This window comes from Drosophila simulans, chromosome 2L (assembly GCF_016746395.2).
Source record: "Drosophila simulans strain w501 chromosome 2L, Prin_Dsim_3.1, whole genome shotgun sequence".
In the NCBI taxonomy this organism is placed as follows: Eukaryota; Metazoa; Arthropoda; class Insecta; order Diptera; family Drosophilidae; genus Drosophila; species Drosophila simulans.
In genome coordinates, this window is record NC_052520.2 from 9,835,345 (window position 1) to 9,857,650 (window position 22,306).

Consider the following 22,306-nt stretch of genomic DNA (forward strand, 5'->3'; position numbering starts at 1 on the left):
GTAGAAATAAATGAACTTGATCGCATTCGTACACAAAATGATCTTTATCCTTATAACAATAGCTTCAATTCGATACATAAACGCTTACAGGAAGGAAAACTAATCAAGATGACAAATCAATATAACAAGAATATAAACTTGTCTGCTTGGTTTATCGTGGAAATGTTGCTGTTACTAGTGAAGAAGAACTAATGTCGCCTTAACGGTGAAAAATTGCTAACTCGATTTATGATCCACTTTTGGTTTACCATACATCAAATCTCTCCTTGCATACAAGTTTAAAAAATATATAAATACAATATTGATTGATGTAAAACAATTCAAAAGATGTTGACAGGATTTGACAGCGGTAGGACGATTAGACCAAGTTGATCCAATGCTCGCGCAGAATAAACGGTGGTGGGGACAACGACAACGAGGATGCCTATTTGGCGGGCGAGGCTATGGAGTTGTTTAGTGAATTGTTTAGCTGCTGCTCCTGATCCTTGTCCAAGCCAAGGGCTGTGGTCAACAGCTTGACCACACATCGCTGCTCGTGCACCTCGCCCTTCTCGTTGGAAGTAATGTCCTTTTCTAGTTTTAGCTTCTCTTCGGCGGCCATCAGGATGCCCTCCTCGATGGTACTCTCGGAAATGAGACGGTAAATGGTCACCGGACGCTGCTGTCCCATGCGATGACACCGATCCTCGGCCTGTTTATCGTTGTACGGGTTGAAGTCGATATCGTGAATGACACAGGTGTCGGCAGCCGTCAGGTTGATGCCAACGCCACCGGCTTTGGTGGAGAGTAGAAACACAAAGATGCTATCGTCCCCATTGAAGTCGGTGATCAAGTCCTGGCGGACATTTACGGCGGTCGCACCGTCCAGGCGACAGAAACCAAACTTTCGTATTCGCAGATACTCCTCCACAATGTCTAGCATCATGGTGAACTGGCTGAAAAGCAACACACGGTGTCCTTCTTCCTTTAGTTTTGGAAGCAACGTATCCAGGTAGCGGAATTTTCCAGAATCGCATATCAAATTATCAGGTATTTTCACATCGTAAAACTCCTGAAATATGCACAAATTTAGTCATTGTCATTGGACAACCTCTTTGATAGTCACTTACATGCTTGTTCATCATCTGGTAGACCTGAAAGTCGGACATAACGGCTAGCTCTTCAAAGATGTATTGCTCGTTGGTCTTTTTAAAGGAACTGGCATTAGCCAGGCGCTTAGAGAATCCACGTAGATGGGCGTCGGTGAAGTAGTGACGCATCAGCAACGGATGGTTTGCAATGCGGCGCATCTCCATCATGATCGCTATGCCGGCCCTTTCGCTGCTGCTGCACACCTCGCCCTTGTTGTTGGAATAATAATCGACCAGCTCATGATAGTATATTTTCTGTTGACTGCTCATGGGCACTTTTTCCTTTAAATAAATAACGATTTAATTGTTGTTTAATATTGATTTTCACTTGGCGTACTTACCACTAGGCTTAGCTTCTTGGGCAGGTTCTTGAGGACATCTTTTTTAAGGCGTCTGAGTACAAATGGCTTCATGATACGCTTTGCTCTCTGGATTTGTGTTTCCTGGAACTGTGAAACCTCATCCTGATCTCCATCGCTTTTTCCCTTCTGCAAGGAACATGTGGTTCATATATTGTTTTGTGTAGAGCAAATCTTCGTTTTTACCTTAGCAAACAACGATTTGATGTCCTCGATGCTCTTGGCAAAGAATTTGGGCATCACGAAGCAGAGCAGAGAGATAAGCTCCAGCAGATTGTTCTGCAGCGGAGTTCCAGTGAGCAGGATTCGCATCCTAGCGTTTATGGTTATAAGGTTAGCATAGCGTTGCGTTGTCATGTTCTTCAGCATATGGGCTTCATCAAATATGACGTAGTCCAACTTGCAAACCCGGAACATTTTCCTCTCCTCCGGCGTGGATCCCACAATGTGATATCTGTCCAAAATGTACAAGAAATTTAAGCTTAGATTCTTTTATGACTTTGTGGTTATTTACGTGGTCAGAAGAACATCAAAGCCGGTAAATCCATCCTTGGCAAAGCGGCCTCGCATTCTCCTCCGCTCGTCCTGCGAGCCATGGTACTTCTCCACCACCAGTTCGGGACACCAGCGGCTTATCTCCGCCTCCCAATTATCCAGCGTGGACGAGGGCACCACAATTAAATGTGCAGCCTGGCTAAGACCATTCTCCTTTAGATAGGCCAGAAATGCAATAACCTGAATTGTCTTGCCCAGACCCATTTCATCTGCCAAAATGCCATTCATTTCTTGTTTGTGCATTACGGTGAGCCAATTAAGGCCAATTATCTGATAATCAGCCAGCTGTAGACTGCAAGAGGAACGAAAATAGAAACACAAATGGGACAGCATACTGGTTAAGGCTCACCCGCTGCTAAGAAGCTTAGGTTGCTCCACAATGCCAGCACCATTGGAAATAGCCTTCTCCAGACGCGACACCATGTTATTGCACTTGCTTAGAATGGCGGCCACCGTGTTCTGTTTGTTAATCAGCTCTTGAGCGTAATTCAAAAGATCACCCGACATTCTGATGCTCTCCAGCTTTTGGCGCAAGTCAGACCAATCACTAAATGGTCGCACATCAATGATGGCTAATGCCTTCTTCTCGGACAGCGTTTTAACTGACTGCAGTTCAATTAGCGAAGCCTCGTTCATAAACTGGAAAACTTTTTTGCGCTGCCCCGTCATCTTGGTGGACATCTCGCTATCGCTGTCATCGCTGTCGTACACCTGGTCCTTGGACTGCTTCACATCATCGTCGTCCGAGTGGTCGTTATCCGAGAAGTTGCCTTGTGAAGTTCCACTTATTCCGTTTGACCTGGGCTTTAGCTTGGACTTGGCCAGTGGTCCATTGTGGCCCTTGGGCTTGCAGTTCTCCCTTAGGTATCGCACGGAGGCGGCCACATCCCAATTGGTTCGGGAAAGGGACTCCTGGATAGCCTACGGAACACATTTAAAATTTATTTCAGTTAAAATCGTTAAAAAATAATTTGAAGCTACTAAACATTCTGATTAATTTTAAAATTTAAATAATAACGGTGATTATGTCCGGAAATATTTCATATGAGGCACACCAAAGTAGTGAGAACAGTTTACACGCGAGGATTATTACTGTTCCCAACCCCGTCAGCGACACCCCTGGCTAACGACAGCTGTTCGCAACGCCGGGCCGAACCGAATCGCCATGTTCCCCGAACTCAGATGCAGAGACGCGCGTTTCCCCGCTAATCGCCCCATTTTACCTTGGTGGCATTTCGGCCGGAAACCTACCATTGTGTCGAAGTGGGGCGAAATCTTGGCGGCTGCCATGTAGCGCTCCTCCTTTTCCTTAACGGTCAGCTCCAGTTTGGATTTCTTGGGCGTCTGGGAGTCGTTGCCATCGCTGTCACTGTCGGCCATCACCTGGATGCGCTTCTTCCCAGGCACACGCTCTGAAATCAGGCAGTTAGTGTCAATCGCTTGGAATTTTAGCTCAGCAAGTACCAGTTTTCGAAGGACTAGCGACGGCAGAGGAAGCATTCTTGTTGATGCGGAACTGACGCAGATCGCTGAGGCTCGACTTGGCGGACGAGGAGGCGGAGGCCGACGCAGATGCGGCCACTGTGCTGTCCGACATCGTGGGACAAGGCGAAACGCTTCCTGGCAATCAGTCAGTCCTTATTCACAATTTCTGTTTGCAACTCCTACAATCTTGTGGTGGTATTTGTGAATATTCGCATGCTAGTGCGGCCGTTTGATTATCCCGATAAAACCTATTTCTATTTCTGCAACGAAATGCGGTCACACTGTGCGCCCATTTAAGTATTAGCTTAATGGTTATTATTATTTTTTCATTTATTCTTATCGAACTGTAACGCTGTGTTGTAAGCTTCTTTCGGAGTATCTAACGATTTAATTTTGTATATATCGTATTTAATTTCGTCAACTTAACCGTAAAACCGATGCCAAACTGATTAGATTCATTTAAAAAAAGGAAATTAAAAAAAGCGAACTGGCGGTAAATTAAGAAAGGAGTTGCCAGATGTTATCGGCTTAGCGTAAGCAATCGGCAGACAATCGAAACATTGGGACGCGTTGCAACCCTCTCTTTTTTTCGCTTGCTCTTGTAGGTTAATTGAAAACACTTTTATTGCAAATAAACCGCTTGCCGAGCCGAGGGCAAACCGATAAACTGGCAAACATGGCTGGCGGCAACACCCCGCGTGTGATCCAGGTGACCAACATAGCGCCGCAGGCCACCAAGGACCAGATGCAGACGCTGTTCGGGAACATTGGCAAGATTGAGGAGATCCGCCTGTACCCGACAATCCGTGATGTCTCCTGTCCGGTGCAGTCGCGCATCTGCTATGTGAAGTACACGGACACGACCAGTGTGCCGGTGGCCCAGCACCTGACCAACACGGTGTTCATCGATCGCGCCCTGATCGTCATACCCGTTCTGGCCATACCCGAGGAGTATCGGGCCCTGGAGATGCTCAAGAACGGAACCATTGTGCCGGGACTCCAGAAGCCGGACTCCAAGCTACCGCCCGAAGTCATTAACCGCATCGAGGGACAGCTGCCGCAGCAGGTCATCAAGACGTACGACCCCAAGTTGGTGGAGTTCAATCTGCCGGAGTACCCGGCCTTACCCTCGTTCTACGATGCGCGCAAAATCGAGGAGATTCGGCGCACCATTATTGTGTGCGATGTTAAGAACGAGTGGCGCCTAGACGATCTGATGGAGTGCTTCCAGCGCGCCGGGGAGGTGAAGTATGCACGATGGGCCGAGAAGGATAACAAGACGTACTGCATGATTGAGTTCTGCGAACAGACCAGCATTATTCACGCTCTGCGCATGCAGGGCCAGGAGTTCAAGGGTGGCCATCTGAGCGTCTATCACTCCACGTACTCCATAACCAAGCCGGAGGCCAAGTCGAATGAGGCAGCCCAGGCTGAGATCGAGGAGGCCATGACCATTGTGAAGGAGGCGCAGAGTATGATCTCAGCGGCCATTGATCCGGTAATTGGAATGCTCGCCAAGGACAAGCGCCGCAGGTCGAGATCACGGTCCCGTTCCCGGGAACGTCGCACCAGTCGATCCCGCTCGCATCGTTCCACATCAAGGCGCCGTTCCAGGCGTTCCGGTTCCAGAGAGCGACGCAGCGTGTCCCGATCACGCCGCTCTAGGTCGCGTGGCAAGCACTCGTCCCGTTCTCGCAGCAAGCGCTCAAGATCCCGACACCGTCGCAGCTCCTCGCGTTCCAGGAGATCACGTTCCCGTGGCGGCAAGCACTCTCGCTCCTCAAGGTCGCGTGGCAAGCGCTCCAGGTCCCGCCATCGCCGCAGCACCTCACGCTCACGTAGCTCCCGGTCCCACGGCACCGGTGGAGGCAGTGGCAACGGCAAACGTTCCCGATCCCGCGAGCGCAGCAAGAAGTCACACCGCAGCGAGAAGCACTCTTCGCGTTCTCCCCGCTCTAGAAGCAAGCGCAGCTCTCCCTCGCCGCCGCCAGCGACCGGCAGTAAGTCACGGTCCAGTCGCAGCAAGGATCCGGTCATCGTCTCCGCCAAGTCATCCCGGCGGCGCGATCGCTCCCGTACTCCCGAAACTCGCAAACTCAAATCCATCTCTGAGGACACCGAGGTTAAGAGCTCACGTTCCAGCGCCGATTCGAAGTCACGCAAATCGGTTAGTGTTGAGAAGTCGGACAACATGGACATCTCCAACTCGCCCTAGACATAGAGAGATTGCATACTACTTTATAATAAATACAGAACTTAAGCAACCCCGTCTCCAGTACAACCCGACACCCATTGTCCTCAATGAGATTTGTATTTCACTCAACTCTGTCATAGTTTTCAAGTATAAAGTCTAATTAAAACTGAAGCATTTTCTTTCTTAATGAAAAAACTTAGTACATACACAAATATACATTATGTGTTGATATCAGTATCATCGCAATTGAGATCTTTTACTTTTTTTTGCCAAGTATTGCTGATTTGGAAACTATAACAATCTTATTGTCTTCTTACTAGGAAAACCCAAGAGAAATCCAAGTTTAATTAATAAAAAACTTTCTAATGAAGACCGACTTTATAACTTTGTATGATCAACATTCTGTAAAGAGTACTTAAGTATGCTAATTTGCTTTGATAAATATACATTAAGAACGCATTAAAGACTTGTATTTGAAGGATTGAAGAGGATTGGTTTTCATCAGTAATCGAAATTCAACTATGGTGACTAATGGAAAGGAACGAACCGCAGCTTTTTTTGCACAGTGTATTCTACAGCTGTAATCGGTGGGCTTGTCTCACTTTGTTTGCCAGAGAGCCGGGAAAAGCTTTCCGAGCTTTCATCCAATAATATGTCGGCGATGGCGGCGAATCGCGACCAGAAGTCGAAAGTTATTGCAGTGCGATAGTCGCTTTTACTTGTATTAATTTATTTGTTGTTTTATTTAAGAGTGAACCACCTTAGAAAATGTCTGCCGCGACCAAAGGTAACTATGTGAATCCTTTAGGATATGCCTATGCTGTTGGTAGTCTAGATAAGAGATCATCTCGCTTGAGAGATCTGAACTTTGGACTTGTTGGTGTCTTATCTGATGCTATATCCCCCCCGCGCCCAGCCGGTTGCACTTTGGACCTGTTGAATCGAAAACAAAAATCCGCCTTCGTTCGAGCTAAATTTGTGCTATCACTCTGCCTACGCACATTATATATGTCGTACATATGTTCATATGTATCTTCTCCCTTGTAAGGTATCTATATTGTGGCTGCCAAGCGTACGGCCTTTGGAACCTTCGGTGGATCCTTGAAGGGCATCAACCAGACCCAGTTGCAGACCACGGCGGCCAAGGCTGCTCTGGATGCTGCCGGTCTTAAGGGTGAGCAGGTGGACACCGTCATCGTGGGAAATGTGATCGCGGTAAGTTGGGGGATTAAAGATCCTAAAACAGAAACACTTAAGGCGTCGGGTTAAAGCAATATTGAGTCGTTAATAAACTAAAAGAAATATGTAAATCTGATAAAATACTTGAATATCTGGTTATGTAAATTAATTTACTTGATATTTAATAGTTATTGTATTTTAATGAAGGTACATGCTCATTAAATGTTTTTCGGAACTTGTAAGTCTTAAAAATCTCTTTCTCTTCCTCCTCGCAGTCCTCCTCCACGGATGGTATTTATGTGCCCCGTCATGTGGGTCTCAACTGCGGTGTGCCCATCGAGAAGCCCGCCCTTGGAATCAACCGGCTTTGCGGTTCCGGCTTCCAGTCGATCGTCAACGGAGCCCAGGACATCCTGGTCGGTGGTGCCAAGATAGCCCTTACCGGCGGCGTGGAGAACATGTCACAGAGCCCTTTTATTGCCCGTAATGTCAGATTCGGAACCACCTTAGGTGTCAACTACAATCTGGAGGATGCTCTGTGGGCTGGCCTCACCGATACCTACTGCAAGCTGCCCATGGCTCTGACCGCTGAGAACCTGGCCGATCAGTACAAGATCAGTAGGGAGCGTGTGGATGAATTCTCTCTGCTCTCGCAGAAGAACTGGGAGAAGGGCCAGAAGGAGGGAGCATTCAATGCCGAGATCACACCCATCAAACTTAAGGTCAAGGGAAAGGAAGTGGACTTTGTGGTGGACGAGCACCCACGTCCCAAGACCACCATCGAGGGTCTGAACAAGTTGCCTTCGCTGTTTAAGAAGAACGGCGTTGTGACTGCCGGAACTGCATCCGGAATCTGTGATGGTGCCTCCGCAGTGATCGTGGCCTCGGAGGAGGCGCTTAAGGAGTACAACCTGAAGCCCCTGGCCCGTCTAGTGGCCTTCTCCTTTGTCGGAGTCAAGCCTGAGATCATGGGCATTGGCCCAGTACCCGCCATTCAGAACGTCCTGAAGGTTTCCGGCAAGAAACTGGAGGATATTGATCTGATTGAGATCAACGAAGCCTTTGCTGCCCAGACATTGGCCTGTGCCGATGCCCTGAAGTTGGATCCCTCCAAACTGAATGTGAACGGAGGCGCCATTGCCTTGGGCCATCCTCTGGGTGCCAGTGGCTCTCGCATCACTGGTCATCTGGTTCATGAGTTGCAGTAAGTTTCCAAGGCAATTTACAACCTGTCATAAATTGATAATTATATATTTTTTTCCAGGCGCAAGAAGCTGAAGTACGGCATTGGATCTGCGTGCATTGGTGGTGGTCAGGGCATCGCCCTTCTCCTCGAGGCTGTCTAATCCTACAGCTCACTGTAATAGGTGCCCTGCATTTACACTTAAATTAGTGCTGAAAATTCCGTTTTAAAAGTACCCGATAGCAATAAAGAAATTATTTTAACTTTACAATTTATTCAATCATCAGCGAATGGAAGTTGATCAGCTTTCTACAAGAAAGACAAGTTGGTGTTTATACTATAAAATTTCTATGCTCGCACTGCTGGAAACGCCAATGGGACGGGGGTTGGCGGATGAAGGACCAGCCCGCTGTACCAGGAAATCTCTTGAAGGGCCTTACATTACGAGTACATGAACATGGGATGACATGGCTGCACTTTCGCTCAGTTCGTCTGGGCGCTGGTGGAGAAGAGCGCCAGGGCGCCGCTGGCGATACCCACGGAAAAGATGTAGTTGATGAACGGCGTCGAGTTCTTCAGGATGAAGAAGCTGATGAAAATGATAACGGCCAGGTAGATGGCGTTGTTGTAGAAGATGGAAAAGGTGGTGGCCTCGTAGTCGGCCACCTCGTTCTTCTTCCACAGGATGCGCTCGTCCTTCTCCTTGCGCGTGACCTTCTTGTCATCGCCCACCTGACGGTTGACCTCGCGGGTCACCGCCTCCTCCCGACGTCCGGCGATCTTGTGCTTCAGCTGGAACTTGATGTTCTTGTAGGCGGTGGCCATCAGATAAGTGCTAGCGGCCGTCACCAGGACGAACAGGATGGAGCTGGGCCACAGGTCCATGTTGTGGATGCGCCAGAAGAGCCCTGCAAGGAGCACACTCCATTCATTCACAAAGTGTCCCAAAACATACAACGTGTCACTTTACTCACAGATTGGAAGCGCCGACACGATAAAGGCATTGCCGTAGAACAGCGCCGACGACTTGGTGCTCACGTTGCGGCTAAAGTCCTGCAGCAGCAGCTCCTCTTCCTTGGTGAAGCCAGAGGACTGGACTTTCTGTTGTTTGCCGGATCCCATTTTCGGTTCGATTTTCGTAGAGAAAGTAGCGAAGAGTGCGGTAAAGTGTACACGAATGCAAACGCAAGTCGGCTCGGACGAATTGTGACGTGTAAACGTCAAGAACCAGGGCTGGAGGCTGCAGTGCGGCTGTCAGTGGCTGTCGATTGGCGATGACAGCGCTGTCGCCTATCGATGCTTGCCAGGGTTTATGGTATTTTGTGGCGGTTATGGTTATTTATTTGAATTTTATATGACGATAATTTGTATAATAAATAATATTGCTAAGGAGATGATTCACACGTACTACATTTCATTGTAATACAGTCCTTCATAAATATTTTAAGCTATACTACTTAAAACATATTTGTTTGTTTACTTCTTAACAGTGTAATTTATCATGGTATTTATTAGCTAAAACGCTTTTTTTTCTTATTAATGAATCTGATATAATTGATATAATTTTATACATTTAAGCATTATGTATCTTAATAATAAGAAAGAGTAACATTAACCATTTAATGTAAGCAGATTTTAATAAGATCCCCATTCTACGCCACTGGATTTCGGACTATCGATAGCGCAACAGGTTCTTCGGCAGCTGAGTTTAATTGTTAAAACTACTGCACCGCTTAATAATATTCATAGGTAAATACAGAAACTGCCTTAGGTTGTGAAAAGCTTATTTTGCCGCGCTTAAAATAAATACGTATTGAAAATTGAGCTAATAAAAAAGATTAGGGACATAGAAAATTAGAAACCGGCATCCGTCCAAAGGTCACTCTCAGTTGTTTACGTCTTTTGTGCTCTTCAGATCAAAATGATGCGATCGAAAGTCTTTAGCTTGGTGGCCCGTGCTGGCTCCAACCGTATGATGTCCACTGCCACCAAGTTGACCACAGTGGAGGTCAACGACAAGACCGGCATTGCCACCCTCACGATGAACCGGGCACCCGTAAATGGTCTTAACTTGGAACTGCTGCAGGACCTGAAGAGCTCCATTGATGAAATCGAGGGCAACAAGAGTCGCGGACTCATTTTGACTTCGGTAAGAAGGATAATAAATCATTGTACCATAATATATTAAATACATATCTCACCCGTAGTCTAGCTCCACAATATTCTCAGCTGGTTTGGATATTCTGGAGATGTACAAGCCGGATAAGGACAGGATTCGCGCCTTCTGGACGCAACTGCAGGATACTTGGCTGGCCCTTTACGGCAGCAGTGTTCCCACAGCGGCAGCCATCAATGTGAGTTCATTCCAAGATTCTAAGAAGAATGCAGTAACAGGCTTTCTTCTTATCCCTAGGGACACTCCCCTGCCGGTGGATGCTTGCTAGCCACTTCCTGCGAGTATCGTGTTATGGTGCCAAACTTTACTATCGGACTGAACGAAACACAGCTGGGTATTGTGGCGCCCCAGTGGTTTATGGCCTCTTTCCTGAGCGTCTTGCCACAGCGGGATGCGGAACGCGCCCTCAACCAGGGTCGCATGTTCACCACGGAGGAGGCCCTGAAGGTGGGCCTCATCGACGAGACTGCCAATAACAAAGAGGAGGCAATTGAAAAGTGCGTCGCCTTCATTGGCACCTTTGCCAAAGTCAATCCGCTGGCCAGGTCACTGACCAAGCAGCAATTCCGAGCTGCGGATCTACAGCAACTGCAGAACGGACGAAAGGAGGATCTTGAGAAATTCCTGTTCTTTGTCAACCAGCCGGCGGTACAGAAGGGTCTGGGCATTTATCTCGAGGGTCTGAAGAAGAAGGCCAAGAAGCAATAATGATTTTAAACGTTTTTATATAGTAATAAAGTTGTTTTGAACCCATATTATAACGAATTCATATAACATACTACAAATACCAATTGAGTGGTTTTTTTATTAAATATACTTCTAAATACATGTATCATTTAAATTACTGGCAACAAGAATATTGGCATGTTAGTTAATAATAGCTGCTTCGGAAATTTAAAGTTGATTGTATTCGATAATTAAACGGCGGCCGATAACAGTTGGCTGGAAACTTTCCATCGAAGATCAGTTGCACTTACCAGCTGTGTAGATAAGAATTTAAAAAACTTTCGGTGAAATTATCCCAGAGGTACGTGCATAAATAAATATAAATATTCTTCAGAATTGCATATCAAATGGAAAACTTTTTAGATATAAATATATAATGAAATATTTCCTTTGCAGGTTGAAATAAACATTCGAACAAAGGTCATCTTGCGTACTTATCAAAGAAAGATGCTGCACTCAAATCTCTTAAGATTGATGGCCCGCGGGGCTCCAAGTAGATTAATGTCCACCGCCACCAAGTTGACCACCGTGGAGGTCAATGATAAGACAGGAATCGCCACTCTCACGATGAACCGCCCACCGGTGAATAGCCAAAATGTCCAATTGCTCTTGGACCTGCAGACTTCCATCAGCGAAATCGAGAACAACAAAAGTCGGGGTCTCATTTTAACCTCTGTGAGTTTGGTCCTTTATATAACCATACAAATAACACTTAAATTGCTTATAGGCCAACTCCAATGTGTTCTCAGCTGGCCTGGACATCTTCGAAATGTATAACACGGACGTGGAGCGACTCCGAACCGTTTGGACTGAACTACAGAATGTATGGATTGCCCTCTATGGAACCACTTTGCCCACGGCAGCAGCCATCAATGTAAGTATCTTATCTCTTTGATTGTAGATAATTATATGTATTAATTCATAATCTATAAGGGCCACGCCCCCGCTGGCGGTTGCCTGCTGGCCACTGCCTGTGAGTATCGAGTGATGCGGCCCAATTTTTTGATTGGATTAAACGAAGCCCAGCTAGGAATCATTGCACCCAAGTGGCTGGTGTCCGGCTTCGCTAGTATACTACCCAAACGTGTGGCAGAGCGAGCTCTCACCCAAGGACGCATGTTCACCACGCAGGAGGCTTTTGAAGCTGGCCTGGTCGATGAGATCGTCAGCACCAAGGAAGAGGCCTTGGAGAAGTGCGCTGCCTTCATCGGCACCTTTGCTAAGGTGAATCCTTTGGCCCGTGGACTGACCAAGCTCCAGTTCCGTGCCGACAACATTAAGGAGTTTGAGAAAATTCGCGAAAAAGATGTTGCTGACTTTGCAGCTCTAGCTTCTAGCCCGGGAGTGCAGAAGGTTATGGGCATATATCTTGAAAACCTAAAGAACAAGGGCAAGAAGTAATAAACCTAACTTTGTAATCCGTAATGTTGATCTTATCGCGTGCATTTAAACTGGAACAATTTCGTCCAAAGTCCCTTAATTTGGTAATTTAAGAAATTGTTTATATGTAAACCTAAAAATAAATAAAATTTCTGATGGTAAAATTATAAAGTGCAATAAATAAGATAAGATAGTGACAATTAGTAGAGTTTCCAAATTCACAAAATGTCCAAAGTTTGCGGTAAACACTTGTTGATCTTGATTTGCTGCTGCCGTGTAAACTTCGACTGGAAATGCCGACCAGCTGATCGTTTCGGCTTGAGTGTTTGTTTTTATTTGGTTTGCAACTCGACTTAATATATGATAAACAGGTTAATTTGTTTAAATTCCTGCCCGTCGCTCAGTGCGTGATTGCTGCTCCAGATCAAAAGTTGTCCAAGTCATGTTGCGTAACAGGCTGATAGATGGAGTCAGGCGATTAAAACCCATACTTTGCGGGGGGCAATCCCTGCGATCCCTTAGCAATGGAGCGACTTCAAAGCTGACCACCATAGAGGTCGATGATAGGAGTGGGATTGCCACCCTGTCAATGAACCTGCCACCGGTGAACACTTTGACCATGGAGCTGATGCACGACCTCATCGATTCAATTAATCAGATCGAGAGCAACAAGAGCCGCGGTCTCATCCTGACTTCAGTGGGTTTGGGCTACCCAAAGTACAGATTTTCCAATCCCATTTATATGTTTATACATATGTATTACAGAGCAATGACAAGGTATTCTCCGCTGGCCTCGATCTCAACGAGATGCTGAACCCGGAAGTGGAGCGACTGCGGTTATTCTGGACCCGGTTCCAAGATTTGTGGCTGGCCCTCCATCTTTGTTGCCTTCCCACAGCAGCAGCAATCAATGTAATTTAAATTATTCATTGATCATTAGATCTCTAAACTGGAACCATAATTTCAGGGACACTCTCCTGCCGCGGGCTGTGTTCTGGCCACCGCCTGTGAGTATCGCGTCATGTTGCCGAATCTCTTCATCGGTATACATGCCACCCGGTTTAGCTTCGTGATCTCGAAGTGGATGATGAACTCGTACCAGAGCGTCCTACCCCGCAGAGTTGTGGAGCGGGCGCTGAATCAAGGTAAGCTCTTCGCCACCCAGGAAGCCCTGAATGTGGGCCTCGTGGACGAGATCGCATGTAGCAAGGAGGAAGCGCTCTCCAAGTGCGCAGCCTTCATAGCCACCTTTGACAAGACCAATCCCGTGGCCAGGTGCCTAACCAAGCGAATGTGTCGGGAGCCAGATGTGCGGGAGCTGCTCCAGGACAGAGCTGCGGATCTGAAGGAATGCGTCGACTATGTCACTACTCCGCTTTTCCAGGAGGGACTCTGCGCCCACTTGGAGGGCCTCAAGAAGAGAAAATAGCGGCCTTTTATAGGAATGTGATCAAATTGCATTTATTGTTTATGTATGTAAATTTGTATTAAAATGTTAATCCGATGGGGCTTCCTGGTGCAATTCATTCGGCAGATTGGCCAAAGCCTCTGTCATCATTTCCATGAAAGAGTTAATCTCTAGAATCTTGGCGCGATGGCGATCCACCTCCTTGCTGTAAGGATATATAATTAGCTTAGCTCACCATATAGATATAACCAAAAACATACTTGTTAAGATTCATGATCATGTCATCTATAAACTGCCTGCTGCGTTGAGCCAGGCGATCTTCACGCTTATCCACTCGCGATGTGTGAGACGTCCTCATGCCCTCCACCAGCTGGAGGACCGCTTCTCGATCATCCACACACTGCTGTAGCTCTTCGGGAATGGCATTCAGTTCATTGCGAGCCAGCTTGGTGGACAGAAACTGGTTCACGATGTCCGTCATGTTGTCAGCAAAGTAGCTACAAACATCGCGCAGCTGCTGGAAGATCACCTGGGCCTGCTCCACGAAGTTGGACATGAGATCGGAGATCTTGCGGTTAAAGTTTAGGGTAGATTCCTGTCAAGAACAAAATATAAAAATTTATTTACTTTCTTTACAGTAACATACTTAATTCACCTCAACTGCTTCGTGCAAATGCAGCTCCTGGGCCATCAGACTTTCCCACAGATCGTTCAGGGAATCCTCAAAGTTGGCCGTTAGTGTGTCCAACTGGGCCTGCAACTGCTCCAAATCTTCGTCTCGCTGATCCAGCTCTCTCCACTTCAGGCGCATCTCGTCGAAGGTTCGCTCCTTGTACTCCAGGAACTCTTCGATCTGCCTTTGTCCCTGGGCCTGCAGCTCCTCCTGCCCCTCATGCAGGTTGGCATTGAAGTCGCGAATCTCCTCGTCGCGTTCACCGAAGCGCTCCAAGCCCAGGCGGTAGATCTGCTGCGTAAGCTCGTACACATCCTTGGAATACTCCTCGCACAGCTCCTGAGCCGGTGCACCCACCAACATCAGGATGCGCCCATCCTCGTCGTCTCGCCACAGGGAGTCGTACAGCTGCATTCCATCCAGGTGCTCCACAAAGCTGGAGGCCAGCCGATCCGCCTCGGCCATTTCACGAGCCTCCGTTTCCAGGCCCTGAATCTCACGCTCCTGCTTGTCCTCGATTTCGCGCAGCTCGCGGCTGTGGGCAGATGAAAATGAATCTCTGCGCTTGGCAGCATCTTGGAACCGGGGCGCCACTTACTAAAAACGTTTTTGGGCCTCCTCCCGCGTCTCCGTCTTGATGAAAACGTATTCGTAGTAGTTCAGCTGGGGCAGGATGGCAATCACATAGAGGGACAATGGGAAATCTGGCTGCTTAGCTATGGGATTACCCTCTAGATTAAGGACTTTCAGGCTGCTCACAAAACGTAATCGTTCGATCTGGGAGAAAAACAATACATTAATTTATAAACTTTTAATTTCGACACAATCTAAAAAAAGACATTTTCAATTTAGTGTTTCCGAAAAAGGTATGTATTTATAGTATTATTAAAATGAAATAGAAAAAACCTTACGCCTTCTACCGTATCGATGAGATTGTTTCCAATGCTAAGGATAACCAGATTCTGCAAAGTATGTATGTTTTCGATTTTCCTGATGCGATTGCTAAACAGGGATAGCTTCTCCAGCTTGACCAGTTTTTCTAGATTCTCAATCCGTGTGATGTAGTTAAAGCTGAGATTAAGATCCTTGAGAGCAGTTAGCATTTCCAGGTGCTCAATCACCTCGATTTTGTTGCAATTCAAACAGAGCTTTGTAAGATTCGGCATCATCCAGAGATGGTCGATCCTAAGGATGTCTGAAAAAAGCTACTTGAGTTTATCCTACATTTTCCTTAGCTAACCTCTTACTCTTGAATTCCAATCGCATGGTGGTAATGCGATCATAGACCACTGGTTCCAGTTGATGGAGTCTCCTCGCTTCGCCCTTCTGGCCCTCCTCCAAATAGGCGGTTTCGATCATCTGACGATCTATGATGCCCGGTTCCGGGCAGTTGATCTCCTCCAGGAAACCCATTAGGGGCTCGTCCTCCGCCTCCTCCTCCTTCTCCGTAGTACTCTCACCTGGCTGACTGCTGACCGGCTCGTCCATTCTTGCTGGCTCTCGCAGAACATATCCCTAATCCGCGTGGTCGGTCACCAAAAATTGGACTCGAGCGAGGTTGCCATGGGCAACCCATAAAACATTGCCCTGCCTAGTTACCTTCGTTCGTGTGCCACCCTTAAAGGACTTCGGGATCCAGTGGAACCGGAGACCCAGTCAACCGGCTCGGGGACCTTCGGCTCTCTAGCTTTCTCTCCCGGATTCGAAGGGTGGTCTAGTTAGGGCTGCGGTTGCTTGGGCCGTTCCGTTGTTGTGGATATCGGGTCCGTCAGTTGTTAGTGTTTGCTTCTTAAATAAACTTCTGTTCGCAGAGGATTTCCGCATTGGGAGCAGCCATAAATCTTATTTAATTCGGACCACCTCGTTGTATCTAACCATCTAGCGGATTCAAATGCAATTACGTCTGAGGTACGAGTGATGTGACGGTCTTGCACCTAAATCCTTTGGTGTGAATGGGGTGTGCAATGGAAGGGGAATCCTTTGTGTCAACCCCCAGTGTTCAATCGATAAAGTGACCCCGAACATTTAGCTTTGTTTATTTGCTTGTAAGCGGTGCGAAAAGTCTCATAGTTGCTTATCGGATATAGTGGTGCATATAGTAATCGGCTAATCGGTCGTCGGATGTGCGTGCCCAGAGTTTAAGTGAGTCAAATGCGAGTGGTTCAAGGCTGTGACTCAGGATTCAAGCGAGTGCCAGGTCGAAACGTGGCTCCAAATGCCCCGGGTCCTCCAACCCCACACACGAAATCGCAAACCAAAACAATCCGTATACATATATACATATACGTACACCCAAATGGGATACTGAAGGTGGTAGCGGTTCGTATGCCATGAATAAATTATCGCCCAAGGAACCAAATTCGCCAAGTGACCGCAAACCAATTACGACACATGACCATACCGATTTGAGAACTAAATAAAGTTGGCAGCTTAATAAACTTGGTTTGTTAAAAAAGTGGAAACAGGTATACAAAAGTGGCAGGTGCGATCGAATTAGTTCTAATGGGATCAAAGTAACTTACATACGTGAACACGTATCTTATGGATTTCTGATTATAGTCAGCCTTTAAAGGGCTAGAGCTCTGGGGTAGAAAACCGAAAAAACCCTTAATGAAAATTTCTTGGTGGTTACTACGGTTTTATAAAGGTCGTCATAGCCCAAAGAAGTATCTTCCACCGCAGGCCAAATTAAAAGGTGACTCAATCTTCAGTGCTTTCTGGTGGTAACCAGTCCAAAAAACGTTTGTAAAATATCATTTGAGTTTTCATTGGAAACCCAGATCAGCAATACCAGAACCTAGATATAAAACTCCACAATCTTCTTGATTCCCAGACCATGTCTTTTACGTCCAAATGGACTCCATTTAACAAACATTGTAGGGTCTATCATAAATCATGACAGGACATAGTTTCGCCTCCTTCTATTTTCTGTCACTGATGACCCTGATGATGAATTTGTATTTGGGTTAAATAAATTTGGTCAAGTTCTGAGCCGGCCTCCGTGATCGATATATTGATTTTAATTACCCTAGCTCCCCCGAAGCTAGGCATCCGAAAATGGAGACGCACGACATGGCCAAGTTGGATTCGATTTGATGTTAAGTGCCAGTCATTTAATTCAACTGTGATTCCTCGAAGTCCACATTTGTGGGCGGAACTCATAAGTTATTGAAGACACCTCCTTGAGTCGCGTGTTGATGATAGTGGTTTACACTCACCTTCGCTTTTCCGTCTAGTTGCAACCGGAGAATGTGTGAAGAGCTGCCTCCATCTGCCTAAGCATGAACCGCTATATCACGCTGACCCAACTGGGAGATGGAACCTACGGCACCGTGGTCCTGGGCCAGCGCAAGGACACCGGCGAGAAGGTGGCCATCAAGCGCATGAAACGCAAGTACTACTCCTGGGAAGAGGCCATGAATCTGCGCGAGGTTAAGGTATGTCCGGACTGCGCTCCTCGAATCGGTGCATCTTGCATAACGCTCCTCCTTTCCTCCCCCTTAGTCCCTAAAAAAGTTGTCCCATCCGAACATAGTCAAGCTGAAGGAGGTGATACGAGAGAACGATACCCTGTACTTTGTGTTTGAGTACATGAAGGAAAACCTCTATCAGATGATAAAAGACAGAGATACTCATTTACCCGAACCGGAACTCAAGAGTATTCTCTTCCAGGTGAGCTGCACGAAATATATCCCCATATTCTCCATTAACAACTGACATTTGTCCAGGTCCTAACTGGTCTGGCCTTCATGCATCGTCATGGATTTTTCCACCGCGACCTGAAACCGGAGAACTTGCTCTGCTCCGGCCCGGATCTCATCAAGATAGCTGATTTCGGCCTGGCCAGGGAGATTCGATCAAGGCCTCCGTTTACGGACTACGTATCGACGCGTTGGTACCGCGCACCGGAGGTACTCCTGCACTCCACCAACTACGGCAGTACCATCGACCTGTGGGCCATGGGCTGCATCATGGCCGAGCTCTACACCTTTCGTCCGCTCTTCCCGGGGAGTAGCGAGGTGGACCAGCTCTTCAAGATCTGCTCCGTGCTGGGCACTCCAGAAAAGGTAATAGCTACTCATTTTAGTGATCATCAGTTTTAAGTCTTAAATCTTATCCATCTCGTTCTCAGGACGATTGGCCGGATGGTTATCGCCTGGCGAGCATGATCCACTTCCGCTACCCGGACTGCATCAAAGTGCCACTGAGCAGCGTCGTCAGTCGCTGCAGCCAAAATGGATTGGATCTGCTGGAGGATATGTTGGCCTACGATCCCGACAAGCGTCCGACGGCGCAGCAGAGTCTGAAGTATCCATACTTTCATGCCCTCAAACGGATATCGCCCACGGCGGCCACCAAGGCGAATGTACGGCTGAGCTCCAAGTATGCGGCCTCCAATGGGCATCCGGTACAGAGTGTCTCCAACAACGTGCTTCCGGTGCAGGAGAAGCTGCAGGCGGTCACAGAGTTGCTGCACCAGACCAACAACAACATGAATAGCCACTCCAATCTGGGCAAGAATAATAACCTGGCGCCGAAGAATGGCGGAGTGCCCAGAAAGTACCAACCGAAGTTGAGCTTCCTGACCACCAGTGAAATGGGTGCGGGTTCGCATGCGGACTCCTCCAGTCTAGGCGGAGGAGCCACAGTGGACGGAGTACCGGTGCCCCAGCACCAGAACGGCGCAGAGTCCATCAACGACATCTACCTGAACCGCAACATCTCGCAGCTCTTCGGATTGCCAGCGGGTCCGCAGCACCACCAGCAGCAGGTGCACCACCCAAACGTCTCCTTCAGCACCACCTCGTCGCGGAATGCCGGCGCCATCTACGTGAATGGCAGCCACCTCAGCTACGACACGGCCAACATGAATGCCAAGAACAATGCCAAGTTTGTGGTGGGCGCTTCCAATGGTGGCTACTACGTGCCCGTGGCCAGACCATCTCTTCTGGCTGCCGATGCCAAGGTCTACAACGTGTTCTCCAAGGTCAGTGCCAGTCAGGCTCCGCCAAGCCTCATCGTGCGTCAGCCGCAACTGCAGCCGGAGGTGGCTCCTCCGCCCATGAGACTCTCTCACTCACGAGCGGCGGCGGTCCAGGACCCAAAGATGGGTGCTCTCAAGTCTGACGATCTGGACCTGATACTGGGGTAAGTTTGGACAGCAGACTTGTTGGTATTAGCAACTTATTTTTTAAAAATTTCGAACGTGATTTATTTCAATACGAAAGAATTTTTTATAAGATTCTGTCTTCAAGTTTTAAAAATATGTTTAAATGTTTACACTTTGAGGTTTTTAAATTTTTCGATTGACTTTCTTTTTTTTTACTAATGAGAAGGAAATTTTTAAAACAATTAATGGATTCATTAGTAGATGTTAGATATCTGTGAGTCGTAGACACTCCTGGCACCACAGATTGTTTTGTTCTGGCACTGCACCACAGTTGATCCTGCGCCACCTCACCGTGTGTCTCTCCGTATCTCCCCCGTGCAGTTCCAAGCTGAAAACCTCCGCCAAGCGACAGCTCAATGCCAAGGCGAACATTCTGCTGGAGGATCTCTTCGGACAGCTGTCCATGGACTCGGACAGCGATGGCAAGTATCCGCACACGGTGCCGCCCACGCAGCAGGCGAAGAGCGGGAAGACGTCGACCGGAGGGCATGGTGCCTGCGCCCGGGAGCGGGATCTCTTCGGGGAGAGCTTTCTGCCCAGGCCGGGATTGCGGAAGAAGGCCACCCAGAGCAGTCTGGAGGTGAACAACGGCAGCCACGCGGACTCGCTGTAAGTGGGGGGGCATGTCCTTGGACATCCTCGCTGGCCTGCATGCCTTGTAATCATTGACCCGTGCTTCACTGCATCCTCATGATCATGATCCCTGCATCCCGTCTCTCTCTTTCTCTCTACATTGTACTCTGTCTCTCTCCCTCTCTCTCTCTCTCTCTTGCTGTCTCTGTCATCGTTTTGTGTGTGTTTTCGTTTGCTTGTCATTGAACATTGAACACTTTGTGTGGGTGACCCAAGTGATAACTCCTCCTCGTCCTCCCCCTCAATTGATGAAGAATGTCGCTTTTGGCCCATAAGGTAAAAACCAACATTCGCCATTGAGCTGTAAATACGTAATGTTAGAAGTAGAGACTCTCTAGTTCACCATATCATATCATATATCCATATCATTCACGTACATAGGAATGAGCACTTTTAATTTGCCTGTCTTTTAAAGTAACTAATGTATATATGTACAAGTAACAATATGTTTTTCATATCTGCAACAAACACACTTCTAACTAGCATAGTCTTAGGAAACTGGTTTCTTAAAGCGGTTCTAGTTTAAATTGAATCTAGTTTTCTTTGACCCTTAGCCAGATACATGCATATGGAACAAAGAAAAAGTATTAATTATATAAACTCAATTTTCAGAGCTCCAAACGCACAAAAGGAAAAGCCCGCTGTGGCGTCCAGTTTCCCCTGGGATGAGTCCAACAGGACGGAGGACGAGAAGCTAACGGCTTGGATGGTGGCCGAGAATGGTAACTTGATTTTGGGTAGTCACCAGCAAGCGTAGAAGTCGAGAGCACTCCCACATCCAGCCACAAAATGTAGTTACTTAGCGATCACCCAATTGGAGCTATCAACTTGAAAAGCACATCTAAAAAGTGGAGGATCTGTAATTTCTAATATCACACTATATCCTTTTCCCAGGATCGCTGCTGGAGAACAAATTCTGAGATGATCGACTTGCAAGATGCCGTTGTACCTGAAACAGAATGGAACTACTTTAAGTGCCTGTTGATCTGCGTAATCCCGAACTGAATCTAAATCCATATCACCATCATTGAATCGGCGTAAAGAGCTAGTCTAGTTTCGATATAATGTTATTGCTGTGATACAACTAAGCTAAACTATTGTGTAAAATTAGCCTACGATCTTGAGTCTCGAGTGTAAGTTGTACTTTAAGCTACTCTATACGATAATATAATCCGAGTGAGTTTTGAATCGATTGCAACAGTTGGTGGCAAGTGCAGGGATTTGGTTTCATTTCCCCCACGGGCGAGGTATTTATGGTATATGGGTTGCATAAGGCATGGGATTCGAGTGGGGTATTCGATTTCAGCTACCATAAGTTGGCCACTGCGACAATGGGCCAAGATTCGTCTTATAAAAGAGGTCTGAACCAAGCACTTGCACATCAGTCGAGTGCACTCCATCGCTCCAGTTACAACTCCAACTTGTTCGCCATGAATGTCCTGGTAAGTCGGGATACTACCTATCTTTGTTTATGCATACATGACTATCTTTGGTTCAGCATTCCAGCATTGTCATCTGTCTAATCCTAAGCGCCCTCGTCGCTGCTCAGGCTGGAATCATCGCCAGCCATCCGGATGAGCTGATTGGTAGTCCTGCCCAGTACGAGTTCCACTACTCCGTCCACGACAGCCACACCGGCGATGTTAAGGATCAGTTCGAGCACCGACGTGGCGAGTACGTAACTGGTCGCTACTCTCTCGTGGATCCCGATGGTCACCGTCGCATTGTGGACTACACCGCCGATCCTCTGCTGGGCTTTAATGCTCAGGTTCGTCGGGAACCGATTTCTCGCTACTGAAATGGGTTGCCACTGGATGTGATAAAGGACTTGCCTAAATGACCCGATTAAGATTTGGCTACCTTAATAATAGGAACCAATCGAAGATTATAGACTTGTATTTTTAGAATAAATCTAAAGGCTGTTCAATTCAATATTCAAGTGGGCTACGAATCTAACAATTGAAAAGTTGATTTAAACCAAACGACAAAATGGATTTCCCATTTTTGAACACAGTTTGGTTGGAAATTCAATTTCGAGATACAACATTCCATATT

At 47.2% G+C, this 22,306-nt stretch overlaps 10 protein-coding genes across 16 annotated transcripts; 7 read left to right on the top strand and 3 right to left on the bottom strand.

Moving 5' to 3' along the window:
• Positions 1 to 25: 25 nt before the first annotated feature.
• LOC6731693 (SWI/SNF-related matrix-associated actin-dependent regulator of chromatin subfamily A containing DEAD/H box 1 homolog) lies at positions 26 to 3,944 on the bottom strand. Its single transcript, XM_002078793.4, has 8 exons — positions 3,509 to 3,944; positions 3,296 to 3,456; positions 2,394 to 2,965; positions 2,004 to 2,336; positions 1,676 to 1,943; positions 1,472 to 1,618; positions 1,110 to 1,412; positions 26 to 1,051 (listed from the first exon to the last, which is right to left on the bottom strand). The coding sequence occupies exons 1-8, from the start codon at positions 3,639 to 3,641 to the stop codon at positions 425 to 427; spliced, it is 2,544 nt and encodes an 847-aa protein (XP_002078829.1). The 5' UTR covers positions 3,642 to 3,944; the 3' UTR covers positions 26 to 424.
• Positions 3,945 to 4,053: 109 nt separating this feature from the next.
• On the top strand, positions 4,054 to 6,099 carry LOC6731694 (probable splicing factor, arginine/serine-rich 7). The gene has a single exon (XM_002078794.4). It carries the CDS (start codon positions 4,206 to 4,208, stop codon positions 5,742 to 5,744), a length of 1,539 nt encoding a protein of 512 aa, XP_002078830.1. The 5' UTR covers positions 4,054 to 4,205; the 3' UTR covers positions 5,745 to 6,099.
• A 262-nt stretch (positions 6,100 to 6,361) lies between these two features.
• Positions 6,362 to 8,353, top strand: LOC6731695 (3-ketoacyl-CoA thiolase, mitochondrial). Its single transcript, XM_002078795.4, has 4 exons — positions 6,362 to 6,510; positions 6,772 to 6,938; positions 7,178 to 8,106; positions 8,167 to 8,353. Exons 1-4 carry the CDS (start codon positions 6,492 to 6,494, stop codon positions 8,246 to 8,248), a joined length of 1,197 nt encoding a protein of 398 aa, XP_002078831.2. The 5' UTR covers positions 6,362 to 6,491; the 3' UTR covers positions 8,249 to 8,353.
• LOC6731696 (translocon-associated protein subunit gamma) lies at positions 8,340 to 9,334 on the bottom strand. The gene is made up of 2 exons (XM_002078796.4): positions 9,060 to 9,334; positions 8,340 to 8,993 (listed from the first exon to the last, which is right to left on the bottom strand). The coding sequence occupies exons 1-2, from the start codon at positions 9,205 to 9,207 to the stop codon at positions 8,569 to 8,571; spliced, it is 573 nt and encodes a 190-aa protein (XP_002078832.1). The 5' UTR covers positions 9,208 to 9,334; the 3' UTR covers positions 8,340 to 8,568.
• A 388-nt stretch (positions 9,335 to 9,722) lies between these two features.
• LOC6731697 (enoyl-CoA delta isomerase 1, mitochondrial) lies at positions 9,723 to 11,014 on the top strand. The gene is made up of 4 exons (XM_016179875.3): positions 9,723 to 9,834; positions 10,001 to 10,234; positions 10,293 to 10,439; positions 10,499 to 11,014. The coding sequence occupies exons 2-4, from the start codon at positions 10,007 to 10,009 to the stop codon at positions 10,967 to 10,969; spliced, it is 846 nt and encodes a 281-aa protein (XP_016024378.1). The 5' UTR covers positions 9,723 to 9,834; positions 10,001 to 10,006; the 3' UTR covers positions 10,970 to 11,014.
• A 162-nt stretch (positions 11,015 to 11,176) lies between these two features.
• Positions 11,177 to 12,538, top strand: LOC6731698 (enoyl-CoA delta isomerase 1, mitochondrial). Its single transcript, XM_016179876.3, has 4 exons — positions 11,177 to 11,288; positions 11,384 to 11,662; positions 11,715 to 11,861; positions 11,921 to 12,538. The coding sequence occupies exons 2-4, from the start codon at positions 11,435 to 11,437 to the stop codon at positions 12,386 to 12,388; spliced, it is 843 nt and encodes a 280-aa protein (XP_016024379.1). The 5' UTR covers positions 11,177 to 11,288; positions 11,384 to 11,434; the 3' UTR covers positions 12,389 to 12,538.
• A 126-nt stretch (positions 12,539 to 12,664) lies between these two features.
• LOC6731699 (enoyl-CoA delta isomerase 1, mitochondrial) lies at positions 12,665 to 13,871 on the top strand. Its single transcript, XM_002078799.4, has 3 exons — positions 12,665 to 13,064; positions 13,133 to 13,279; positions 13,335 to 13,871. Exons 1-3 carry the CDS (start codon positions 12,810 to 12,812, stop codon positions 13,794 to 13,796), a joined length of 864 nt encoding a protein of 287 aa, XP_002078835.1. The 5' UTR covers positions 12,665 to 12,809; the 3' UTR covers positions 13,797 to 13,871.
• On the bottom strand, positions 13,802 to 15,936 carry LOC6731700 (dynein regulatory complex subunit 3). The gene is made up of 6 exons (XM_002078800.4): positions 15,696 to 15,936; positions 15,360 to 15,643; positions 15,047 to 15,225; positions 14,431 to 14,983; positions 14,036 to 14,370; positions 13,802 to 13,980 (listed from the first exon to the last, which is right to left on the bottom strand). The coding sequence occupies exons 1-6, from the start codon at positions 15,934 to 15,936 to the stop codon at positions 13,863 to 13,865; spliced, it is 1,710 nt and encodes a 569-aa protein (XP_002078836.2). The 3' UTR covers positions 13,802 to 13,862.
• A 321-nt stretch (positions 15,937 to 16,257) lies between these two features.
• LOC6731701 (cyclin-dependent kinase F-4) lies at positions 16,258 to 21,439 on the top strand. Of its 7 annotated transcripts, XM_039292262.2 has the most exons (9): positions 16,258 to 16,356; positions 17,685 to 17,885; positions 17,953 to 18,120; positions 18,177 to 18,515; positions 18,581 to 19,596; positions 19,940 to 20,227; positions 20,468 to 20,527; positions 20,864 to 20,973; positions 21,146 to 21,439. In XM_039292262.2, exons 2-9 carry the CDS (start codon positions 17,730 to 17,732, stop codon positions 21,169 to 21,171), a joined length of 2,163 nt encoding a protein of 720 aa, XP_039148196.1. In that variant the 5' UTR covers positions 16,258 to 16,356; positions 17,685 to 17,729; the 3' UTR covers positions 21,172 to 21,439. The 7 variants fall into 7 exon arrangements, with proteins under 7 accessions (XP_039148196.1, XP_039148186.1, XP_016024382.1 ...); XM_039292252.2 differs by having other exon boundaries at positions 20,864 to 21,439; XM_016179879.3 differs by lacking the exon at positions 20,468 to 20,527.
• Positions 21,033 to 22,185, top strand: LOC6731702 (larval cuticle protein A2B). The gene is made up of 2 exons (XM_016179880.3): positions 21,033 to 21,693; positions 21,750 to 22,185. Exons 1-2 carry the CDS (start codon positions 21,505 to 21,507, stop codon positions 22,047 to 22,049), a joined length of 489 nt encoding a protein of 162 aa, XP_016024383.1. The 5' UTR covers positions 21,033 to 21,504; the 3' UTR covers positions 22,050 to 22,185.
• Positions 22,186 to 22,306: the final 121 nt, after the last annotated feature.